At 37.0% G+C, this 20,540-nt stretch overlaps 1 protein-coding gene across 8 annotated transcripts in view; it reads left to right on the top strand.

The window, feature by feature from the left end:
• Positions 1–19,625, top strand: part of LOC100716365 (probable G-protein coupled receptor 141) — a 58,177-nt gene extending 38,552 nt beyond the window's left edge. For 2 of the 8 annotated variants that reach the window (XM_063233948.1, XM_063233949.1), the window contains exons 2-5: positions 8,518–9,280; positions 13,797–13,890; positions 14,544–14,678; positions 16,720–19,625. In XM_063233948.1, the coding sequence (XP_063090018.1) occupies positions 16,944–17,861 (918 nt within the window). In that variant the 5' untranslated portion in view covers positions 8,518–9,280; positions 13,797–13,890; positions 14,544–14,678; positions 16,720–16,943 and the 3' untranslated portion in view covers positions 17,862–19,625. Of the gene's footprint in view, positions 1–8,517; positions 9,281–9,361; positions 10,547–13,796; positions 13,891–14,543; positions 14,679–16,719 lie in introns of those variants that run through there. The other 6 variants (XM_013152507.3, XM_063233951.1, XM_063233950.1 and 3 more) reach the window with 4 other exon arrangements.
• Positions 19,626–20,540: the final 915 nt, after the last annotated feature.

Below are 20,540 nucleotides of genomic sequence, written 5' to 3'. Positions count from 1 at the left end.
TTGACTAGTTGGCAACCTGGATATATACATTTTAGTATTTAGACAGGGTAAAACCTCTCCAGGAAGGGAGCTAGACTTTCAGGCATGACTATAGAGAATGGGTGAAGAGAAAGTTATCCCAGCTGCAGTTGCATTTTTTGGTGATTGTTTGAGGTGTGATGCCTGGAAGAAAGGCTAGATTTGAGAAGGATAAAGAGACATGTGCCAACATCCAGCAGTAGGCTGGTATTTACCTTGCATAATGATTATTCAGGCTCCTCCGAGGAGGTAACAGGTAGAGATGACAGTCAGGCCAGAGGGGCCATGTGGTCCTGCTGGACCGCCTGGGAGCGTGAATCTGAGCTCTGGGGTCTCTGTCTCAGAGTGCAGTTTCACTTGCAGTGGCAGCCTTTATAGTCAGGGCATAGCTTAGGGCCCTCTTAAGGAAGTCCCTCTTTAGGTGGCCTGGCTTACCACAGTAGTAGCAGTTGAGTCCAGTTGAGCTCTTCTTGGAATCCCCTGTTTCATCTTGCATCAGATTAACTATTTTTGTTCTAATATTAAATGAATTTTTAACCCACATTGATTTTAGTTCTGTGCATAGCGAGATGCATGAATCTAGATCCAACCTCCTGCATGTGAATCACCAGTTTTCCCAGCACCATTTATTATAGAGGTTATCTTTCCTTCAGTGCATTTTGTGAGAGATGGAGCTTTGTGAAAGATGAAACAGCTGAATGAGTCTGGGGCCATTTTCATTGATCCATATGTCTATTTTTGTGCTACTACTATGCCATTTTTGTCACTGTAACTTTGTAATATAATTTCAAATCCAGGATTGTGATGCTTCCTGCTTTTCCTTTGTTATCCAGGATTGCTTTTGCTACTCTGGGTCTCTTCTAGTTCTATGAATTTTATGATTATTGTTTTCTCTATTTTTGTGAGTAATATTGTTTTCATTTTGATTGGGATGGGGCTAAATCTGTATGTCAGTCTTGGAAGTATGAGCCTTTTGACTTTAATTGTTCTGTCAACCCAGAAACAAGGAGAGTTTTCCATTTTTAGATGTTTTCTGAACTCCTTTTTCATCACTTCTTGGCATTTTGGTTAAGATCAAGTATGAGCTTATTTTTGAGAGCACTGTAGTTTTTGTTTTCTTGGTTAGATTAATTCTTAAGTGTTTCACTTTTCTTGATGTTTATGTAAAGTATATTTCTTAATTACTTTCTTTATGAGCTCATTATCAGTGTACATGATTCTAATGATTGTTGTGTTGATATTTTATCCTGCTACATTGCTGAATTTGATAATTAATTCTAGGGATCTTTTGGTGGAAATTTTGAGTCTTCTGTGTAGAGGATCATGTTTGCAAGTAATGATAATTTGACTTCTTCCTTTCCTACATATATATAAATATATATATATATATTATAAATATATATAGTATATATATTTAAAATAAATAAATATATATATTATTTGTTTTTCTTGCCCAAATGCTCTGGTTAATATTTGAGTACTGTTTTGAACCAGACTGATAATAGTAGACCTCTTTTTCTTGTTTCTGATTTTAGAGGGAAATTTACAGTTTTCTCCCATTTAATGTGATTTTGACAGTAGGTTTGTCATAAATGGCTTTTATCAGATTAAGATAAAGTTCTTTCTCCAACTATTTTCTTCAGAATTTTTGTCACAAATAGATCTTGGATTTTGTCAAAAGTTTCTTCTGTGTCTATTGAGATGATCATGTGATTTCCTTGGTTCTGTTTATGTAACATACTGCATTTTTTATTTACATATGTTGAACCTTACTAGCATCCTTATGATGAAGCTTATTTGGTCATGACATGATCTTTTTGATAATCTGTTACATTCTTTTGGCAGTGTGTTGTTGAGAATTTTTGTATCTATATTCATTATAGAGATTGGACTGTAGTTTTCTTTGTTAATCAGATTCTTGTTTGGTTTTAGAATCAGGGTAATTGTAGCTCCCAGCAATGATTTTAAGAATACTCCTTCCCTTTTAATGTCATAAAATAGTTTCTCTCTGTCTCTCTGAATAATAGCTTTATTGAAATGATTCACCAACCATGAAATTCAACCTTTTCAAGTGTAGGAATCAATTATTTTAATATATCCATTGAGTTGTATACATAATTTCTCTTTTTTGATGGGTTTAAGAAGAAACAAATTATAAATCAGTTATATTGAGCAAAATTTCAGATATATAGACTTTTAAATTTGTCTGCTCGACATGTTTGTTTTATTTTTTCATTCTTGTCTTTAGATTAATTGTCTTTGCTGTGTTTTATTTTTCTTTTGTGTAATGTGTAAGTTATATGCAACTTCTGGTCAACAAGAGATCTCTCCAGTCAAATAGCAATGCTAATTCTCTCCTTATTAAAATTAAAATTTTGCACATAATTCTTATTGTTCTCACTCTGCTCACGTTGACACCAAGGGTATTTCAGTTTTGTGTGGCCATTTATGTTTTAGAATTATGTGTGTTTCAATTATTTTGTCTCACTGCTATAATTTTGGCATGGTATATAGCTATATATCCTCCTTTGAAGTACTTTTTCATTTTTCTAGAATATACACAAGTAATTTGGAGAGGATCCGAGAGGCAAATTTTCTGATTGTTTATGGGATAGAACATCTTTCCTCTTACCCACTTGACTGCAGTTTTATTGAAAGCAGAATTACAAATTTAAAATATGACTTAAAGCTATTCAAATTTTTTCCAGTGTTCACAGTGTTAAAAATCTGATGGTGATTATTTCTAATTCCTTTATAGATTATCTGATGTTTTTATTCTCTTGGGAAACTTACAGGTTTTCTGGTTTAATTCATTCAACAATTACTTATTGAGAAGCAGTTATGTACAAAATACTGTTCCAGATGTTGGTGGAAAAAGTTGGAACAAAACCAGATTTCTTGTTCTCAATTTGCTCTTACTCTTGTGGAGAGATAAACAGGGGATATAAATAAGTAAATCATATGATATATCATTAACATGTGCTGTGGGAATAGTAAAGTTAAGGAGGATAATGGAGTTATTCAAGAAGTGACCGATAGCCAAAGGCATGAAAGAGGTGAGTGAGTGAACAAACTGTGCAGATAACTGAGGAAAGAGCAGTTCTGAAGAAAGAACTTCATGTGCAAAAGTCCTGAGGTCAGGGCATGCCAATGATGTTTGAGAGAGCAAAATGCTACCATGTTCTGTTTGCATAAATTAGTGAGAGTCAAAAGTGCAAGAGAGAAGATTAAAGACATACAGATGGAGAAGGACTTAAATCTCACATGGCCATGTTGACTGGACTCTGAGAAAAATAAATAACTGGGTTAAGAATAATGATAACTTCTGACTTAACTTTTGAAGATACCTCTAGCTCTTGAGCTGGAAATAGTCTATAGAGGAGACAGGACTAGAAGAAAGGAGAATTCATGAATTTGTATAGTAATTTCAGAAAGAAGGAATGTGATTGAATTATAGTCAAAACAAGATAAATGTGGAAAGTAGACAAGCTCTAGATTTATTTTATTTTTATAATATTTTAATTTAGGAATACTTTCATACAGAGCATTTATAGAAATATTATAAGAACGGTATAAAGAACTTCAAAGTATGGTTTTCCCTAGTTCCTCAATAATATTTTTTACCACTTTAGCTTTTCACTTTTTTAAGAAGTGAAAAGGCTTATTACAAGTTACTGTATTGTTTTAAAAATGAACTTGAAGACATAATGCTTTTATCCCTACAGTACACAGTATATGTTTCTTAAAAACAAGATATTCTTCCACATAACCACATACAGGGGTCAAGTTCAGGGAAGTAACATTGATTCAATTCCATCACTTAAAGTACAGGCTTTGTTACTATTTTGCCAAGTCAATCAGTAACATCCTCTACAGAAAAGAATCTGACCCAGAGGTCTCACATGGATTCTTATGAAAGACAGAGATTGGATCTGCTGTAACAGTAGAGGTGAATTTTAGAAGGGGGAGGACAAGAAATTAAACATGACTGTCAGGCCATGGAAAATAGAACTACTGTAAGCTGAAAGAGAACTTTTCAAGGGACACCTATATGTGTCTGTCTGATGTGGTGGCTGGAGCTTAGCTTTGGTAATACTTCACCAAGTTAGGTTAGCATTAGGCATTGGCAGAGATGTACAAGTTTGTATCCTTATGAGTTCATCTCTTGTGTCTAATTAGGAGTCTTCCTCGCGGTGCTGTGTGGGACCTCTCCGCATCATATTTTACCATTGTTGTGCATACAACATGTTCTTTGATTATCTACCCAAGAATTCCATTCCATTCTGTTCCCGTCACATGATGTCAAAACTCGTAGCTTTTGTTTCTTATCTTTTCCTTTAAATTGTTCTCCTGTTGTTATTGATCCATCTGAGAAAACCTCTATGAATATTTTCGTTAGTCCTTTAGTAGTAATATCTTTATTTCAACAACAGCTCTTATTTTTCCCCACATCACTGTGTTTTTCACCCAAGGACATTCAAAATTACATTTTTCTCCTCTTTGTCTTTTTAGCAAATGAATTATTCTGATAATTTTTCTTGCTTGAGATATTGAAGGTGTCTATCTAATATGATATTTGATTGCCTAAAATGTTCAAAGATATTTCTTGCCTTTTTATGTCTCTATTGACTATGAAGATGTCACCACTTGCTGATGGATTCAGCTAGAGTGTTTCCCTCCCTCTCCAACCTCTATTCCATTTTTGTTCAGCTTGGCAGCAAATTCTCCTGATGCTGACTTGTGCCAACTTGCCCTAAATCCTTTAAACCTGACCAATGTGATAGCTAGCCAATGATATCACATTTGGGGGAGTCGTGCCCTCCTCCAACTCTTTTTTATGTTTCCAAAACGTGCTTTTGAAATTGAAAAGCTAAAATGTCCCTTGACAAAATTCTCTGCATCTTGTCATTTTCAAGATGAATTAGCAAACCTTTGGTGTGGAGACACAAGGTGTGTTTGTTAAGCCTCATCTTCAGAAATCAACTGGTTCTATTCATTTGTCTTCTGACTCAGGCAATTGGACTGTTGGTAATTCCCTGAGCATGTATCCAAGCCTTTGCTCAGATGCTGGTCTTCTACTGCACTGCTTTACTTCCTCCTGTCCACTTCCAGAAACTTAATGCGTCCTTCAAGGTCCCGGGCAGAGGGTAGAGATGTAGCTCATGGATAGAGCACTTGCTCAGCATGTGAAACTCCCTGGATTCAATCCCCAGTACATGTTACATATCTGTATCCAAGCGTTTGTTAGTCAACTTTGGTAGTTTTATTATAGACTACTTTAACTATTCCCCTTTCCTAATTTGTAGCAATTTTTATGGGACTCTAGTAGCTCCTGTAAATAATTTATATACTACCCTTTCTCTTACTAAACAGGAGATGTAATTTCAGGAGACTTAATGTGTTTCATCCATTTCTGAATCCTGTCTGTCTATTACACAAAAAACACTTAGAATGATATTATTTGTTTAATAAGTGAAGTGAGAAATCCTAAAATACATTGTAGATTACCTGTTCAGAAGTACAAAGTGGTCCTGGTAACTAAAGTCTAAATGCTTATAAGGGTGTGGATTGCTTTATTGTTTTGTCAGAGTCTACAAATATTGTAGGACTCTTATTTTGCACATTGAGGTTGGTTCCAACATAGGTCCTTTATTACAGAGCCAGAGAAACCACCTCCATGTCTCACTTCTGACCATTGGGCAGTTCTTTCTCACATGCAAAAATAGCCAATGCCCACGCAGCGCTGTGTGCCCGGCTTAGTATAGGAACTGGCAAGGCACAAAGAAATCAACACCAGCCATTCTTACACAGATCCAAAGAGCTCTTCGGTGTGGGACTAAGGTAAGAGCAAAAGAAAAAACCATGCAGGTGGGAGGGAAGAGTCCTGATGCTCCAGCAGGGCGAGAGATAACAAAAGGCAGTGAGCCTTGGTCTCCAATGACAGTTAAGTAAAGGATACAATGGGAGGCCAGGAAACGTTTTCAAGAAGAGAAATGAAGTAGATTGGGATGCAATTTGGACTTTAATCTAGGAGTCTAGCTATGCATTTAGAGTGCAGAGAGAAAAGACAACTGGACGTGTGAAAGAGGACCTTCCAGGCATGGGGAGTACATCGGGGGACGCAGGATGAGATTGAGGAAAGGGAGCTGTGAGAAATGAGCTTTGAGATGTAGACTGAGCCAAATTGCAAAGGTATTCAGTGAGAGAATGAAAGAGGACAGGTGAAATTTGGAATTGGAGTCAGGCTTCCTGCTGGTCTTCAGGGGTCATTCGCAGAGGTAGAGAAGGGGTCCCTGTCCAGCAGAAGGTGGCCCAAGGCCAGTCAGAGAGACAGCCATGCTGCCTTGAGAGAGACTGCCTGGGGTCTGCAGTTTACAGTTGGATCCTAACCTCAGGTGGTGATCTAGTGACACATTGCACCCTCCCAGGAAGGTTTAGTAGCTCAAGGAGCTTTTCACCATCATTTCATCCATTCACTGAACAACTTGGGACCACAATTTTTAAAAAAATCTAGTGTTGAATTTAAAGTTACAATCAAGCTCACAAATGACTCAAATATAGACTTAAAAGAGAAGAAAATGCAAGAAGAACTGTGGGCATGCATAAATTATTTCAAGAAAGCAGCTGAAAACATCTTTGGAGACCACTCGTGTTCTTGAAGGAAATAGAATCTGAGTTTGTTCCTTGAGCACATGTAAGAGCCATTGACTAGGATAGAACATATTAGGAAGAGAAAATACAATAAAGATGCATGGATGAGATATCAAGATAGCACCAACAAATCTATGTTATTAATGTTGTTTTTAAAAAAAAATTTCCAAGTTTCTCATATTTGTGACGGATCACTTCCATGTAAACAAAAGGAGATCTGTCATCTTCTTTCAGGTCTTACAAGGATCAGCGGCCCTTGTGGGCAAACAGCACCCATTCTATTGACAATTAATAGGGTAAATAATCATGATATTTGTTTCATTTCCTGTTGTAACGACCAGGAAAACATCACAGAGAAGCACTGACATTCTACTTAGGACCCCAGAGCCTTTCCTATTTTTCTCTGTTTCATCCCTGTTCCTCCTTTTCCTCATTCCTTTCTTTCTTTTTTCTGTCTCTTTTTTCCCTCTTTCTTCTCTTCTTTCCCTCTCTCATCATCATGATGTATTTTTCTCTCTCTTTTGTTTCATGAGTTTATTGAATTACAATAGTTAACACCTTGTGCTAAATTCTGGGCTAGTATACATTTTCTTCTTATAGCATTTGGATGTGGAGTCTTTAAGTAATAATAATTGGGTCTCAAACACACACTTTATCTTAGGTGCTTCCTAGGTTTGGTAGTTTGTTGTTGTTGATCTTTTGTTTTCCTCTTGAAAGTATCTGTGTCCCATGGCTGAGGGAAAATTTCAAGACCCTAGCATCAGTTTTAAGAAATCTAAACACATATCATCTAAACTTGACATTCCGGAGAAGAAACAGAGCCTCTCATTTAATAAGATGGCATTTTACTGCACTTGGCAAAATCTGCATGTAACACACTTCAAAGCTGTCACCTCTGTTTGTCTCTGAGTATGTGGCTGTGGGTACTGGCTCGGTTGTTCTAGGTCACCAGATCCTGGCTGTGGAGTTTGCTTTCGGGCCTGCCTGTCACAGACCCAGCCAGTCACCATTTCACAGCCCGCTGCATTCTCAGACATTGCACATTGTTCCCATTACCAAGCCACTCTTTTGAAGTGAGACACCAAACACATTTCTAAACAGCATTTATTATTTTGGTGTGTGCTCAAATTTTTTTATGAAGATATTTCCTCCCAAGAATTTTAAGCTTTGAACATTCTATTTTGTGCAGAAACTTGAAATTTCTTCTATTCTTTGTGGGCATTAAAGTGTAACAGCCACATAAGGTAATAAGACTAGAAAATCTTTAAAAGCTTAGGTTTAAACAAATAGGTTTACTTTAATTGAATCGATGCTGCTATTAATTGCTACTGAAAGAAACCACTGTACAAAGAAATTTGAATTGTAAGATTCATAAGACACCACTAAAACCAAACTCAAATGAGAACTGTCTGCAGATTTCAATGCTTCAACTTTCAGTTTGGAGAATGCAATTCTTTAATGTGATACTGACAGAATAATTTTGTTCGTATTCCATGTTTACATGTCTTTGTGGACTGGAGAACAGGCTACTGTAAACACATGAGACCTGGGCTGCTGGTGTGACACTGGCTAATCTCAGTCAGGTGCATGAAAGAGTGAGTTATCACTTAGAGAAAGAAAAGAGAGGATAGAGAAAAATTTCAGGTCAACTAATTAAAAAGTCAGCAACCCCTAGGGACATATTCAATATACAGAAATAGTTCTTCAACACATGGATTCTTTTTTTTCTCCCTTGGAAGAAATTGGCCCTTAATCCTTTTCTGACCTCACTTGCTGCCTGTGGTCTCAAAATCTTTTATTTATTTTCTTCTTGCAATTCCCTTATTTTCTTTCTTGCTTGGCTTTCAGAAAACTGGCGAATCATCTTGGATACACAGGGCTCATTCTTTAGGTTGAAGTTATCTTCAAGAAAATAATTATGCCTTCTGATAGAGGATGAATACCTAGAATATACGAGTAACTCAAAGCAATAATGCTCCCCAAACAAATTTGTTTTCAACGAATTGGAAAACTTATCGAATTAGGTACTTCTCAAAAGTGGTATAAATGGCCGTAAATAATGGAAAAATGTTCAACATATTTATTCACTAAGGATATGCAAACCAAACTACATTTAAATTTTGTCTCTCTCTGATCAAAATTGCTAACATCAAGCGTACGAAACACAGTTAATGCCAGCAAAGACACAGGAGGAAAAGGAACCCTCCCTCCTATACCATCCATGAGAGCGTAAACTACTAGAACAACCACTTTTGAAATCCATACGAAGATTCCTCAAAAAATTAAAAAGAGAAATAGAATATGACTCAGATATAGCATTCAGTGTTATCTTCCTAAAGAATGCAGCAGACCCATGTTTATGGCAGTGCAATTTACAATAGCTGAGCTGTGAAGCAGCCTCGATGCCTATCAACAGATGAATGCATTAAACAAATGTAGTATACATATACAATGGAATATTATTTCAGCATAAAGAAGAAGGAAATCATGCGATTTGCAGAAAGTGAATGAAACTGAAATGCATTGTGTTATTTGCAATGTCAGCTTCTGGAAGTTAAATATTGCGTATTTTCCCACAAATGATCAATGAATCAACAAAAGTGGAGGAATGGTAAGTCACTAAAGGTAGACTTTAGAGATGGGGAAGGGGGAGGGAAGTGGTGAGAAAGGGGAGCGGGGTACAGAGGGAAAGAATCAGCGTATACAATATGTCATGGTAATACACAACAATTAATGAGTGTGTTCAGTTTCCACAAAAAAAGGAACACAAGAAAAGTGCCTTATATGAAGAAGCAAAGAAGAAATTTCTTAGGCAGAACAAGCTTTTTAAACCTTTTCTGTCTTCTTTTTCCTTTTAACCGTGTTACTGAATCCATTCAAAGCTTGGATCCCTGGGAGTGATGTGAAAGGAGAGTGCACCCCTAGGCAGGCAGAGTGAGAGGGAACAGGCACAGTGTAGAGGTCCAGGGTGCAGAATGGAGAAGCTGCACTTGAGGCTGGGAGTCCTACACAATATCCTGTGTGCAAAGCACACTACAAAAAACCTCAGAAGTGGTGGGCAACGTCCTGGGTCCAGGCAGACAAAATGGTGGCAGCATGGCAACCTCCACTGATTGAGGGACCATTTTCTGGGGGATACTGATACGGATACAAATGTAGAAAACACACACAGCCTTTTTCCCTATGGAATTTATGATCTTAAGGTAGGGGTAGAAAAATGCCATCACCTAGTATGATTTGCACAAGTAAATATTTAATCACACTTATAGAGTTCTGAGAGGATCAGGATGACCTGGTCCTACTATGGGTGAGAGAAAGGTTTCCTGGGTCACTGGATATAGATCTGGTGTCTGAAGGATGAGTAGATAGCTAGAGGGTGGGGTTTGTGAGCAGTGGTAGTGCCATGGCACAAACACAAAGAGTTTGGGGTACTGTAGCATCTGGGACAAGACCAGTGTAACCAGGGCTGAGAGATCTAGGAGAGGGGGTTGTGGGCTGTGCCTGCTGAAAGCAGGAATTAGATAATGCACTTGAGAATTGACAAAATCCATTACTTACTCATTACATAATGGAAAATTTTTGAAAGTTAGGGAAGTAATCTTTCTATGTTTAAAATGACATTATCTTTTTCTTCTGGTGAATGTAATTGATTTCAAGAGCACATGGGTTTACTGCATTACTGAAACTTTAAAACGTCATTAGCTTTTGAATCTTCATGAGACAGAATGGCTATCAGCTTTTCAGGGCTTTCACCAAGAACAATGTGAAAATCTAGATAAAATATAAAACAGAAGTTATTTATTTGAAGACAACAAAGTGTCAGGAGGAAAAGAATGAGCAGAGGTCAAGACTCCAGAGGACAGAAAAGATCAAACAGGTGAGCCGAGACAAACACCTGCTTTGGTCATAGTGGTATTTTCCAACGCAGGGCTGGGAATTTATGTTCTTCAGCAATGTGTGAGAACGTTGTGGTTAATTCTGAGATTTTGGGGATAGAAGATTAAAATGTTAAACTTGAAAACTTCTGAAAAACATAGAAGAGTTATCAGCAGTTTTGTATATCAAAGATCAAAAGTTAGTCTAGATCTATCAGAAAAGGGGATTAGGGATAATATTTTTGGAAGTAGTTGAGAATATAGAAGGGATAAGGAGACCCAAAAGTGTAAAGAGCCTTGCTGGGACTATCAGTGAGCCTTGATGACAAATACTCTGAACATATTGGAGGAAATGGTGACCCTTCTTTGGAGGAAGAGAGCATCACTTGGAAACTACATTATTTTTTAAAAACCTTCCAAATACCTACAAGTTAGTAATAAAGTACTAGTAATGCCAAGATCATATAATAAAAAAAAAACTAAGGAAAAATACATCCTTAAATATTACTGACAAGCCCTCTAAAATAAATATGGAATTAAAGGTTTTAAGAAATTGGAGGATGCCATTTGCAGACTAGGGGTAGAAAGAAAAAGGCCACACCAGGAAGCAAGCCCAGTCTGGAAACCAGCACCATGCACGAGCTGCTGAAGAATGAAACAGACAGAGCCCAGCCCCTTCCAGTGCTCAGGCTGGCAGATAGGAAGTACCATTCCCCCTCTCCCACAGTATCATAAGAGAATGGCTGATCCATAAACTCTAGGCTGTAATGATAACTATGGAGGTGAAATGCAGTTGGATGCCTGTGGTGCTTTGGTGTTTCACTAACATTGCAGGTCTAGGGCCAGTGGTCTGACCATAGGTTCAGAGGGGAGCAGTAAGCAGTGTGGCATCTAGGGGGGAATCTCCTGAGGGTTGCAGCCTTTGTTGATTCCCTATGGTCTTGTTTTGGAAGTTCTATATCACTTCCACTGTTTTATTGTGTTGGGTTTTCTTTGTTTTTCTTCTGTTTGTTTATGTCAAATCTGATGACAGGGGCAGCTATTTCAAAGATAGCAAGATATATTATGGTAGCAAGTTTGGATTTACTATTGTCTTGTTTTGAAGTCATTTATCGCAATCTTTGTTTTGTCTTTATTGTTTCTATTCTATTCTGTTCTGTTAGATTTTTACTATATCTGAAAGTATCTGCAGCTATTTTGGAGGCATAAAGAGGCATTGTGGTAACTATTGTTGATTTTGTAATATTTTGAAGTCCCATATTTCTTACACTGGTTTGTTTTGATTAATTTTATTCTGTTTTATCCTCTTTAAAATTAAATTAAATTTAAAAATTTGGAGGAAAAAATAAATAGTGTATGAGAAAATTCATAAGCAAAGAATTTATATAGAGAAATAGTTACACACTCTAGAACTGAAATCACTTCCTATCTGGCATTATGAACACATTAGTTGGTTCTGCAGCAGATTAGACACAGCCAAAGATAAGAGAATTGAATAATAATAGCTGAAAATATCTAAAAGATGGCACAGAGGTGAAAATGCATATAGATATTCAGCAAAAAGTAGAGATAAGAGAGAAATATCTGGCACAAATATAGTTGAGCTCTGAGAGCAGAGATTGCGATAAAACAATATATTTGCAGGAGTAGTGTGGACATTTGCCTGAAAGTGGGTAAGCGAACAGTCTTAGTTACTTTCTTGTTACTCAGACAAAGTATGTCACACCCCCAGTTTAAAGGAGGAAAGAGTTACTTTAGCTTACAGATTGTAGAAGGTTCAGTCCACAGTTGGCTGGTTCCGAGGTAGGGTGGAGAAGCAGAAGGGCATCACAGAGGAGAAACAATTCAGGGCAGGACAGGCAGGACGCAGGAGACCTCTTTATGTCCCTTTGTAATCACTCTAGGCTACAAGCCTATGGTTTGGTGCCATCCAAACCTAGAGTGGCACTTTACATAGTCCACACCCACATTAGACCAGTCAGTGGACCAATTCAATTATCACAGCCCTTAAGCCATATTCACACACCCTAGATTGAGCCACCATTGAAAAACTCCACCTATGAGCTGGTGAGATTTTGGGAGGAACATTTACACAAATCATGACAGACACCAACCCTTAAATTTAAGAAAGCATGAAGACCCAACCTCAGCAGAATAACTGGGAAAATGTTTGAAAAACAGGCATGAAACTAAACCAAACTCAAAGAGAAGCTAAAACAGAAGGAAACACAATATTAATTAAGGCAGTGTCATCAGTTTTAGATCCTAACAGTTAAGATGAAATGAAAATAATTTCAAACTTACACATAAAATGATAAAACCCAGAAAACTGCACTAAAAGAAATATTAAATTGGATTCTTCAACATAAGAAATGTTTTTCTGGATGTAAATATAGAATTACAGGAAGAAATTAAAGAGCAAAAGGTAAGGACACTAACTGAGAAATAGAAACAACTATAATTCAACATTAACTGTACAAGAACAATAAGCACTATAGCAAACATTGTTAAATTTCTTTCATTCTGTTTTGAAAACCTATATTGTTATTGTTTTGGGTTTGTTGTTGTTATTTATCTCTTTTGCTTTTTGTTTTTCTTTTCTGATTTCTTTTAAAGTAAAAAATTGAAAATAATTAACTGTACAATGCAATAATAATAGTGTGTGGTGTTTAATGCATATGCGGAATTAAAATACATGAAGCAGTAATATAGAGGGATGAAGTAAATACAATGAAAATGCTCTGAATTTGTAACATTAAATTGGAAAGAAAAGAGTTATTTTTGTCTGCAAAATACACATTCAAAAAGTAACAAGCATAAAATCTGCAAGGAAAAGTTCAGGAAAAATGCAATACTAAACCAAAAAAGGCTCAATTGTGTCAGAAAAAGCAGACTTTTAAAAAGAATCATTCTTAGAAATATCAAGGGTTTCATACATTTAATAAAGAATGTATCATTTTTCTTATGATTCTTAGCATTTTTGTAAATATCATAGAGTTGATCCCATTTATCTCATTAGCCAACAACTTTTGTCTTTCAATTGTTCTATCATTTTCATTTGATATTATTTCTGGCTGAAGTTGTATTTAACAAGTTATCTCAGTATTTGAAATCCAGGTTGTATTGTACTGAATATCAGAATTCTAGTAGACCTGTCTCAGAGTAAGCAGACAATTCCACGAGTGATTTTCTAAGTGTTCTAATCTCTGTGTGCACTGACATTCCTCATTTGACTGTTGTTTTTGCTTCCAGCTTTTTACAATAGTGCAACAGAAAAGCAGAAACCAAATTAAACACAGACACGATAGCTGTGAAAGATCTATCAACGAAAGGCAGAAAGGAGATGGTAAGGATGGATAGTGGGTGAGCTAACCTGCAGGATCTGCTGCAAACCAAGTAGAATGCATGGAAAAATAAGAAACTCAAAAATGGAAGAGCAGCTTTTGAGATGGCAGGGGTCTAGGAAGATAGCTTAGTGATACAGCACTTGCCTGGCATGCGCAATACCCTCCATTGGATCCCCAGCACGCGCCCCTCCCCCCCACAATGAGACTCATGGTCTCATTTCTGTTTATGAAGCAGAAATGTGACCTAAAGAAAGTCCCAGTGATTCTCCATGATGCACAATAAATTCAGCCCATGTGTGTGTGTGCCTGTGCGTGTGTGTGTGTATGTGTGTGTGTGCCTGTGTGTGTGTGTATGTGTGTGTGTGTGTGTGTGTGTGTGTGTGTGTGTGTGTGGCTCTGGAAGCCTTCTTCAAATGACTTATGCTGTCTCTAGAGCTCACTTTCATGGTCTAAAATTCAGTGAAATAATACTTTACATAATCCATAGAACTCTCTAAGACAATGCACAGGCAAGTACGCAACAGAGCCCTGGCACTTTACAATTGACATGTGTTTCTGATATTTGAAGCTAAGAGAATGTGGCAGTTTGTAATAAGCACAGAAAATTTAAGACAAGGAATATGGTTTTGGTTTTACCCTTTTATTTTTTCAGAAGCCAGTTGTACTAGGCCAATAGCCAAGGGACATGGTGAACAGAACTGATGATGACATATTCATTCATAACTCCGATGTGAACTCATGATAATTTCCATTTCAAGGAACTTCATTTCTATAGGAAAATTGAAAGGTAAGTAGTGATTTTAACTGTACAGTTTGATGGGCTTTGATAAATAACCACAATATTAGCTAAACGACACAAACATTTCCCATCATGCCAGACCTCATAAAGTCAGTCCTTTCTCCCACGGCTTGGGCCTTGAGTTTCACTGATCCACTCTCTCCCTCTCTCTCTAGTTAGTTTTGCCATTTCTAGACAAAGAAATCATACAATGTAGTTTTGAGACTGGAATCTTCTATTTAGTAGTGTTTTTCAACTTTTATAAATTTCTATCTCCCTAGAAAGTATTTTTAGGCAATTTTCTATGTCTCTCCCCTCTTGATATTTCATTAGCACAGATAAATCTGTGTGTCTGGTTTGTTGTGTGTGTGTGTGTGTGTCCTGATATAAATGTGGTGAATATTTTTTAAATAGTTTAAAATTATTACAGTAAAAGGCACTGTACTGATACTATGTTGTACGTTCTGATAGAAATACAGTGAATGTTTAAAAACTTCAAAGCATCATTACAGAAAAGACACATTGCTGTTAATCTCTCTCAGTTTACTCCCTCTTGCTTGGAACACACTAGTCCCTGACTTTCTGCCACTTCCCGAAGCAGTTCTGAAAGATCTCTTTTGTGTCTCTTTTGTTGCACTGCCACAGCTGCCTTGATCAGCTGCCTAAATCAATTCAAATCGTTTACCTTTTTTCGTCATTTTGCCTTTGGGAAAGGCCCTGATCTGGGGAAGCCTTTACTGAATTGTTAATCATGCCTCATGAGGATGATTGGGAAGGATGATTAGATTTTTTTTCACTGTAACCCAGACCACGCTAGACATGTGAGGGTCATTGATCTTTACCTTAAAAGAGATGGAAAACAATTGCAGGGATTTAAATAGGAAATATGACATGGTTTATTTAGTGAAATTATAAGACTTTTAAATCTTTAATAACATAATGAATTAGAATATGAAGTATGAGAAACTGATTATTTGGAAAGTGGAAATTTCAGGAGTTCAGAAGAGAAATGAATCTCCAAGGTGTTTGAATGTAAGGGAGATGAGAATTGGGACATTTGTCACATTTTTAGTGGGGATCTTGGAAGAACTTAGCAAATTCCTCCTTTTTGATGAAACTATAACTACCATTAGAAGTTCAAATAAGCCTTGCTATTAATTTGTGGCTATCTTGATTTCACTCAGATTTTGCTGAAATTATCCAATATCGTGCATTAATTAAGTGTGACTATTCTGGAATCTATTGCTAATGAGTTAGAAGGACTTGGAAATCCTACCTAAGAAAATATTTTTCAACACTTCCTGCATCCGTTCATCATTCCATCCATCTTACAATGTCTTCCTGTAGACCATAGCACTGGTACTCACGTTTCAGCCCCAGATGGAGCCTCAGTCTCTGAAGAACTTTGAAAATTGCTTTCTCAGAGATTGAGTAGGTTTTTATTTTTATTAAAGCTTACAAATCCATGGGTGCTATGGATAAGGCTTGAGTGAGTGTGTGCTGGGTAAGGTTTCACGTGTTGAAATTTAATCTGCATGGTGGGATATTGAGAGGGTAGAAATTCAATCCAACTACGGTACTTAGAGGTGGAGTTTTGGGGAGAGGATTAGGGTTAGGTAGCTCTTAGGGTAGAATCCTTATGACAGAGTCCTACTGACTTTACAGAAAGGAGAGTGACCTGAACAAAACATTGACCTGCACAGGTCCTTCTGTTTTCTTGCTATGTGATGCTCTGAGCCTCTCTGCAACTTAGCTAGCAAGAAGGTCACTATCATGTGTATCACTTTGGCCTTGGACTTTCACAACTTTGAGCCAAAGAACTTTCTTATAGAAAGTTACCCAGTCTGTGATATTTTATAAATATTAACAGCAAATGAACTAACTTGGGGGCTTACTGTAATTTTGGTTTAGGAATATGGAAACAGGCAAAGAAAGCACTTCCATTCTTGTGTGTGTGTGTGTGTGTGTGTGTGTGTGTGTGTGTGTGTGGTGCTGGGGATTAAACCCAGGGTCTTTCCACTGAGCTGCATCTCTTTTTATTTTGAAACAGGATTCGCTAAATTACCCTGCTGGCCTCAAATCTGGCATCTTCCTGTTTTATCCTCTCGAGTGCTGGGATTACAGCATGGGCCACCATACTTGGTTATAATCTTCGTGCTCAGAGTACACAGAACCTATATCATGTGAAAGTGTAAATTACAAAGAGGCCTGTCAGTACCTTGAGGGGGCTCTGAACAAGTTGTGGAAGCTGGTCCTCCAGGAGATGTCTGCAGGATGACTGGCAACAATGTCTCCTGGAATTCCTCCTGCAGCCCCATCCTGACGCCCCATCTAACCAGGCTCTACTTTGTCGTGCTCATTGGAGGACTGTTGGGGGTCATCTCCATTCTGTTCTTGCTCGTGAAGATGAACACCCGCTCTGTGACCACCACGGCTGTCATTAACCTGGTGGTGATCCATGGGGTGTTCCTGCTGACTGTGCCTTTCCGCTTGTCCTACCTCATCGAGGAGACGTGGAAGTTTGGCCTGATTTTCTGCAGACTCGTGAGTGCCATGCTGCACATCCACATGTACCTCACTTTCCTCTTCTATGTGGTCATCCTGGTCATCCGGTACCTCATCTTCTTTAAGCGCAAGGACAAAGTGGAATTCTACAGGAAACTGCACGCGGTTGCAGCCAGTGCTGGCATGTGGCTTTTGGTGATTGTCATCGTGGTGCCTGTCATCTTTTCCTATTATGGAAATAAGGAGGACTACAATGACCAGCACTGTTTTGAATTCCATAAAGAACTTATCTACCCATCCGTGCAAGTCATCAACTACATGATAGTCATTCTCGTCATAGCCACTGCAGTGACACTCTTGGCCCTTCAGATCTTCATCATTATGTCCATGATACAGAAGCTCCACCACTCCTTCCTCTCCCACCAGGAGTTCTGGGCTCAGCTGAAGAACTTATTTTTCATCGGCATCATCCTTATTTGCTTTCTCCCCTACCAGTTCTTCAGGATCTATTATTTACATGTGGTGGCGCAATCCAAGGACTGTAATAACGACTTTGTATTTTACAATGAAATCTTATTGAGCATAACAGCAATCAGCTGCTGTGATTTGCTGCTCTTTGTTTTGGGCGGAAGCCACTGGTTTAAGCAGAAGATAATCGACCTGTGGAATTGTTTGTTGTGCCATTAGCTGTGGACTGCAATATTGAGTTCTTTACATTGAGATGGAAAATGGGGAGGAAGATAAGAATGATATTTCATCACTTGATCAAGGTCATGATTTCATCCAGTTGAACAGAAAAACAAGACTATCAGAGCAGTCCTCCCAATGTTAATTTGATCTTTGTGGATGGACTCTGAAAGATGCCATTCATAAAGAAGTCACACTCTTTCCCAGTATGTGATGCTTGGCACATCAAGTAATATCAGTCTAATAGGTGCTACAGGGTTTTTTTAGCTCTCTAATTTTTGTGTTTTGAACTATTGTCTTTTCTTAGGCTTGCCATTGGACTCAATAATCTAGTTCTCTTACTCAGTTTTGCTCTACTCAGGTTCGTCCTGGTCCAAGTTATCTATCTAGATGCAAAGATACACTCTAGTTTACACACCAGACAAGAAACCCTGTTTCATTCACATCCTGGCCAAAAAACAAACAAACAAACAAAAAACACAGATCAGGGGAGAGAAGAGTAAGACAGTTTTGAGACTATTATCACTTTGGAGAGAGCTCACATATCTAAAAATTAGAGAAATAGAATCCAAAGATTTGTACAATAATAACATTTTCTTGATATATCTTTTGAAACATCAAGATTAAGGATTAAAAATCAGTTGTTCAACAGCATCAATTATACTGTTCCTCCAAAAATCACTCACAGGTTTACTAAGCATGGCCAATAGTGCTGAGACTGAAACTTTGAAAATAGTTTTGATCAATGACCTTCTGGGCATCAAAATGAATCCCCAAGGAAGGTGACTAATTTTTTTCCTTTTTTTTAATATACTGGACTAAATTTAACTTAGATTTTCTTTGAGGATGGAAAGTTTGTATTGACAGTTTTAGAGCTCTGTTCCAGTCTTAAAGATATGCATTTTAAAAAATGAATGACAATTACGTTTGTAACAAAAGAACTTATGAGAAATATGCAAAATAAGCATTAATTTAGACTCTGAGATGAGGCTGCATCAGGAAGATTTTCTCAATATTTAAGAAATGGATAAATCAATATACTCAAAAGTAGTGAAATTGTAATCCTGTGAATTATTAAATAATTTGGGGTTTTTTAATTTGGGGCAACATTTTTCAATTTTATTAGTAACATAACATGTACCATATTAAGCTGATTTTATTTCAAGAATGTCTATTAATGACTAGATTGATACTTGTGTGGTTTTTGTCTCTTGTTTTTTTCTCTCCCGCCCATTTCTCTCTTGCCTTAGAATTTTGATAATCCTAGAACTTTCCAAAGAACTGATCCTGTTTCATATTTGATGCACCAGAAAACCAAAATAAATGAGCAATATATATAAAGGAACCAAATAAATTAAAAGAACTTTTTTTCCAAGAAAAGCATGTCTGAGATTTAAAGGTCTTTCTTAATTTGTTATCACTCTGTGAACCCATAAATCCTTCAGAGAGAAATCTGAACCCTTCTGAGTTTCTCTGATCACTACAGTTGCCAATTCTGAAGAAGTAGCAAAAAACTGCCTGTATGATATTACCTAATTTTTTCCTGCTTCAAATTTTCTTTTCTCTTTTAAATTATATTTATTTTATTTCTCACCTGTCTTTCCTTCATATTTATTTTCTTAGTTTTCTTTTCTCACTTTAACCCATGAGTTTATAAAGCAAGTACAAAGACCCACCCACAGTTTAATTACATGTGTAACACCTATAAAATGTGCGAGAAAATAAAGACATATGGTGAAACATTAAAGGAGATTATTTGTGAGAGCTCTATAGACTTGCTTTTCTTACATTACTGCTGTGATGATATCTTTTTTATCTTATAGATTGTATTATGATGTCTGTCAGATTTTAAGTACGTAAAGGCCAAGCAAGTTTATCTTTCTCTGTGTTATAATGTTAAAGATCTGTAAGAAATATTATTCAAAACATAGGAATGCAACATTAAATAGTATCAAATATCTTGTCAGGATTTACAGAATAAATAGAACGTCAAGGAGCCTGTTCTCATTGCTATAGAAGTGAATCTCATACAGAAATGGGACAAGAACACCCTCAATGGCCATTTTTAGATGCCATCATTATGAGGGGACCACTAGCACTTAATGGTGAGGTCAGGCACTAGTTTACTTGCATTGAAGCAAGGCTTAATAATTTTTGAGTACAAGTAAAGATCTGCCAGAGATTCATAAAGTAAAAACTATGCTAGTATTAATCAGAATAGCTTAACAAATTTTATTCAATTTGGGGGTATGGTTGAAATTTTTTTTAATTTCCAAAAACGTATCTATTATTGATATTGAAGTTTTTATTTTGGTTCTTTCAGAACTTGCCAAGAGTGGTTCATTACATTGGGAAATTGCATGATTCATAGCAATACCATCTTTGATATGGAAATACAACACAAAACAATTGGAAGCAATAACTTTAGCTGGCTAAGGTTGGCTTCTGTTTATAGGTGCTAACATCCAACTGCATCATTTTTTCTTTTAGTCATTATGCTGCAACATACACTTATGTACCTATTATCTTATTGTAAATAATTTTCCTGACCAAATATGGCAGTTTACGACTATAATCCAAGCTATCTAGGAGGCTGAGGCAGGAGGATCGCAAGTTTAGGTCCACCCCGGTCAGCTTAGTGATTTAGTAAGACCTTGTCTCAAAGTAAAAAATAAAAAA

This window comes from Cavia porcellus, unplaced genomic scaffold (genome assembly GCF_034190915.1).
Source record: "Cavia porcellus strain 051 isolate PalLab524CR breed Dunkin Hartley unplaced genomic scaffold, mCavPor4.1 scaffold_23, whole genome shotgun sequence".
NCBI lineage: Eukaryota > Metazoa > Chordata > Mammalia > Rodentia > Caviidae > Cavia > Cavia porcellus.
Note: the sequence above shows the minus strand (reverse complement) of the source record. Positions and strands in the feature narration are given on the sequence as shown.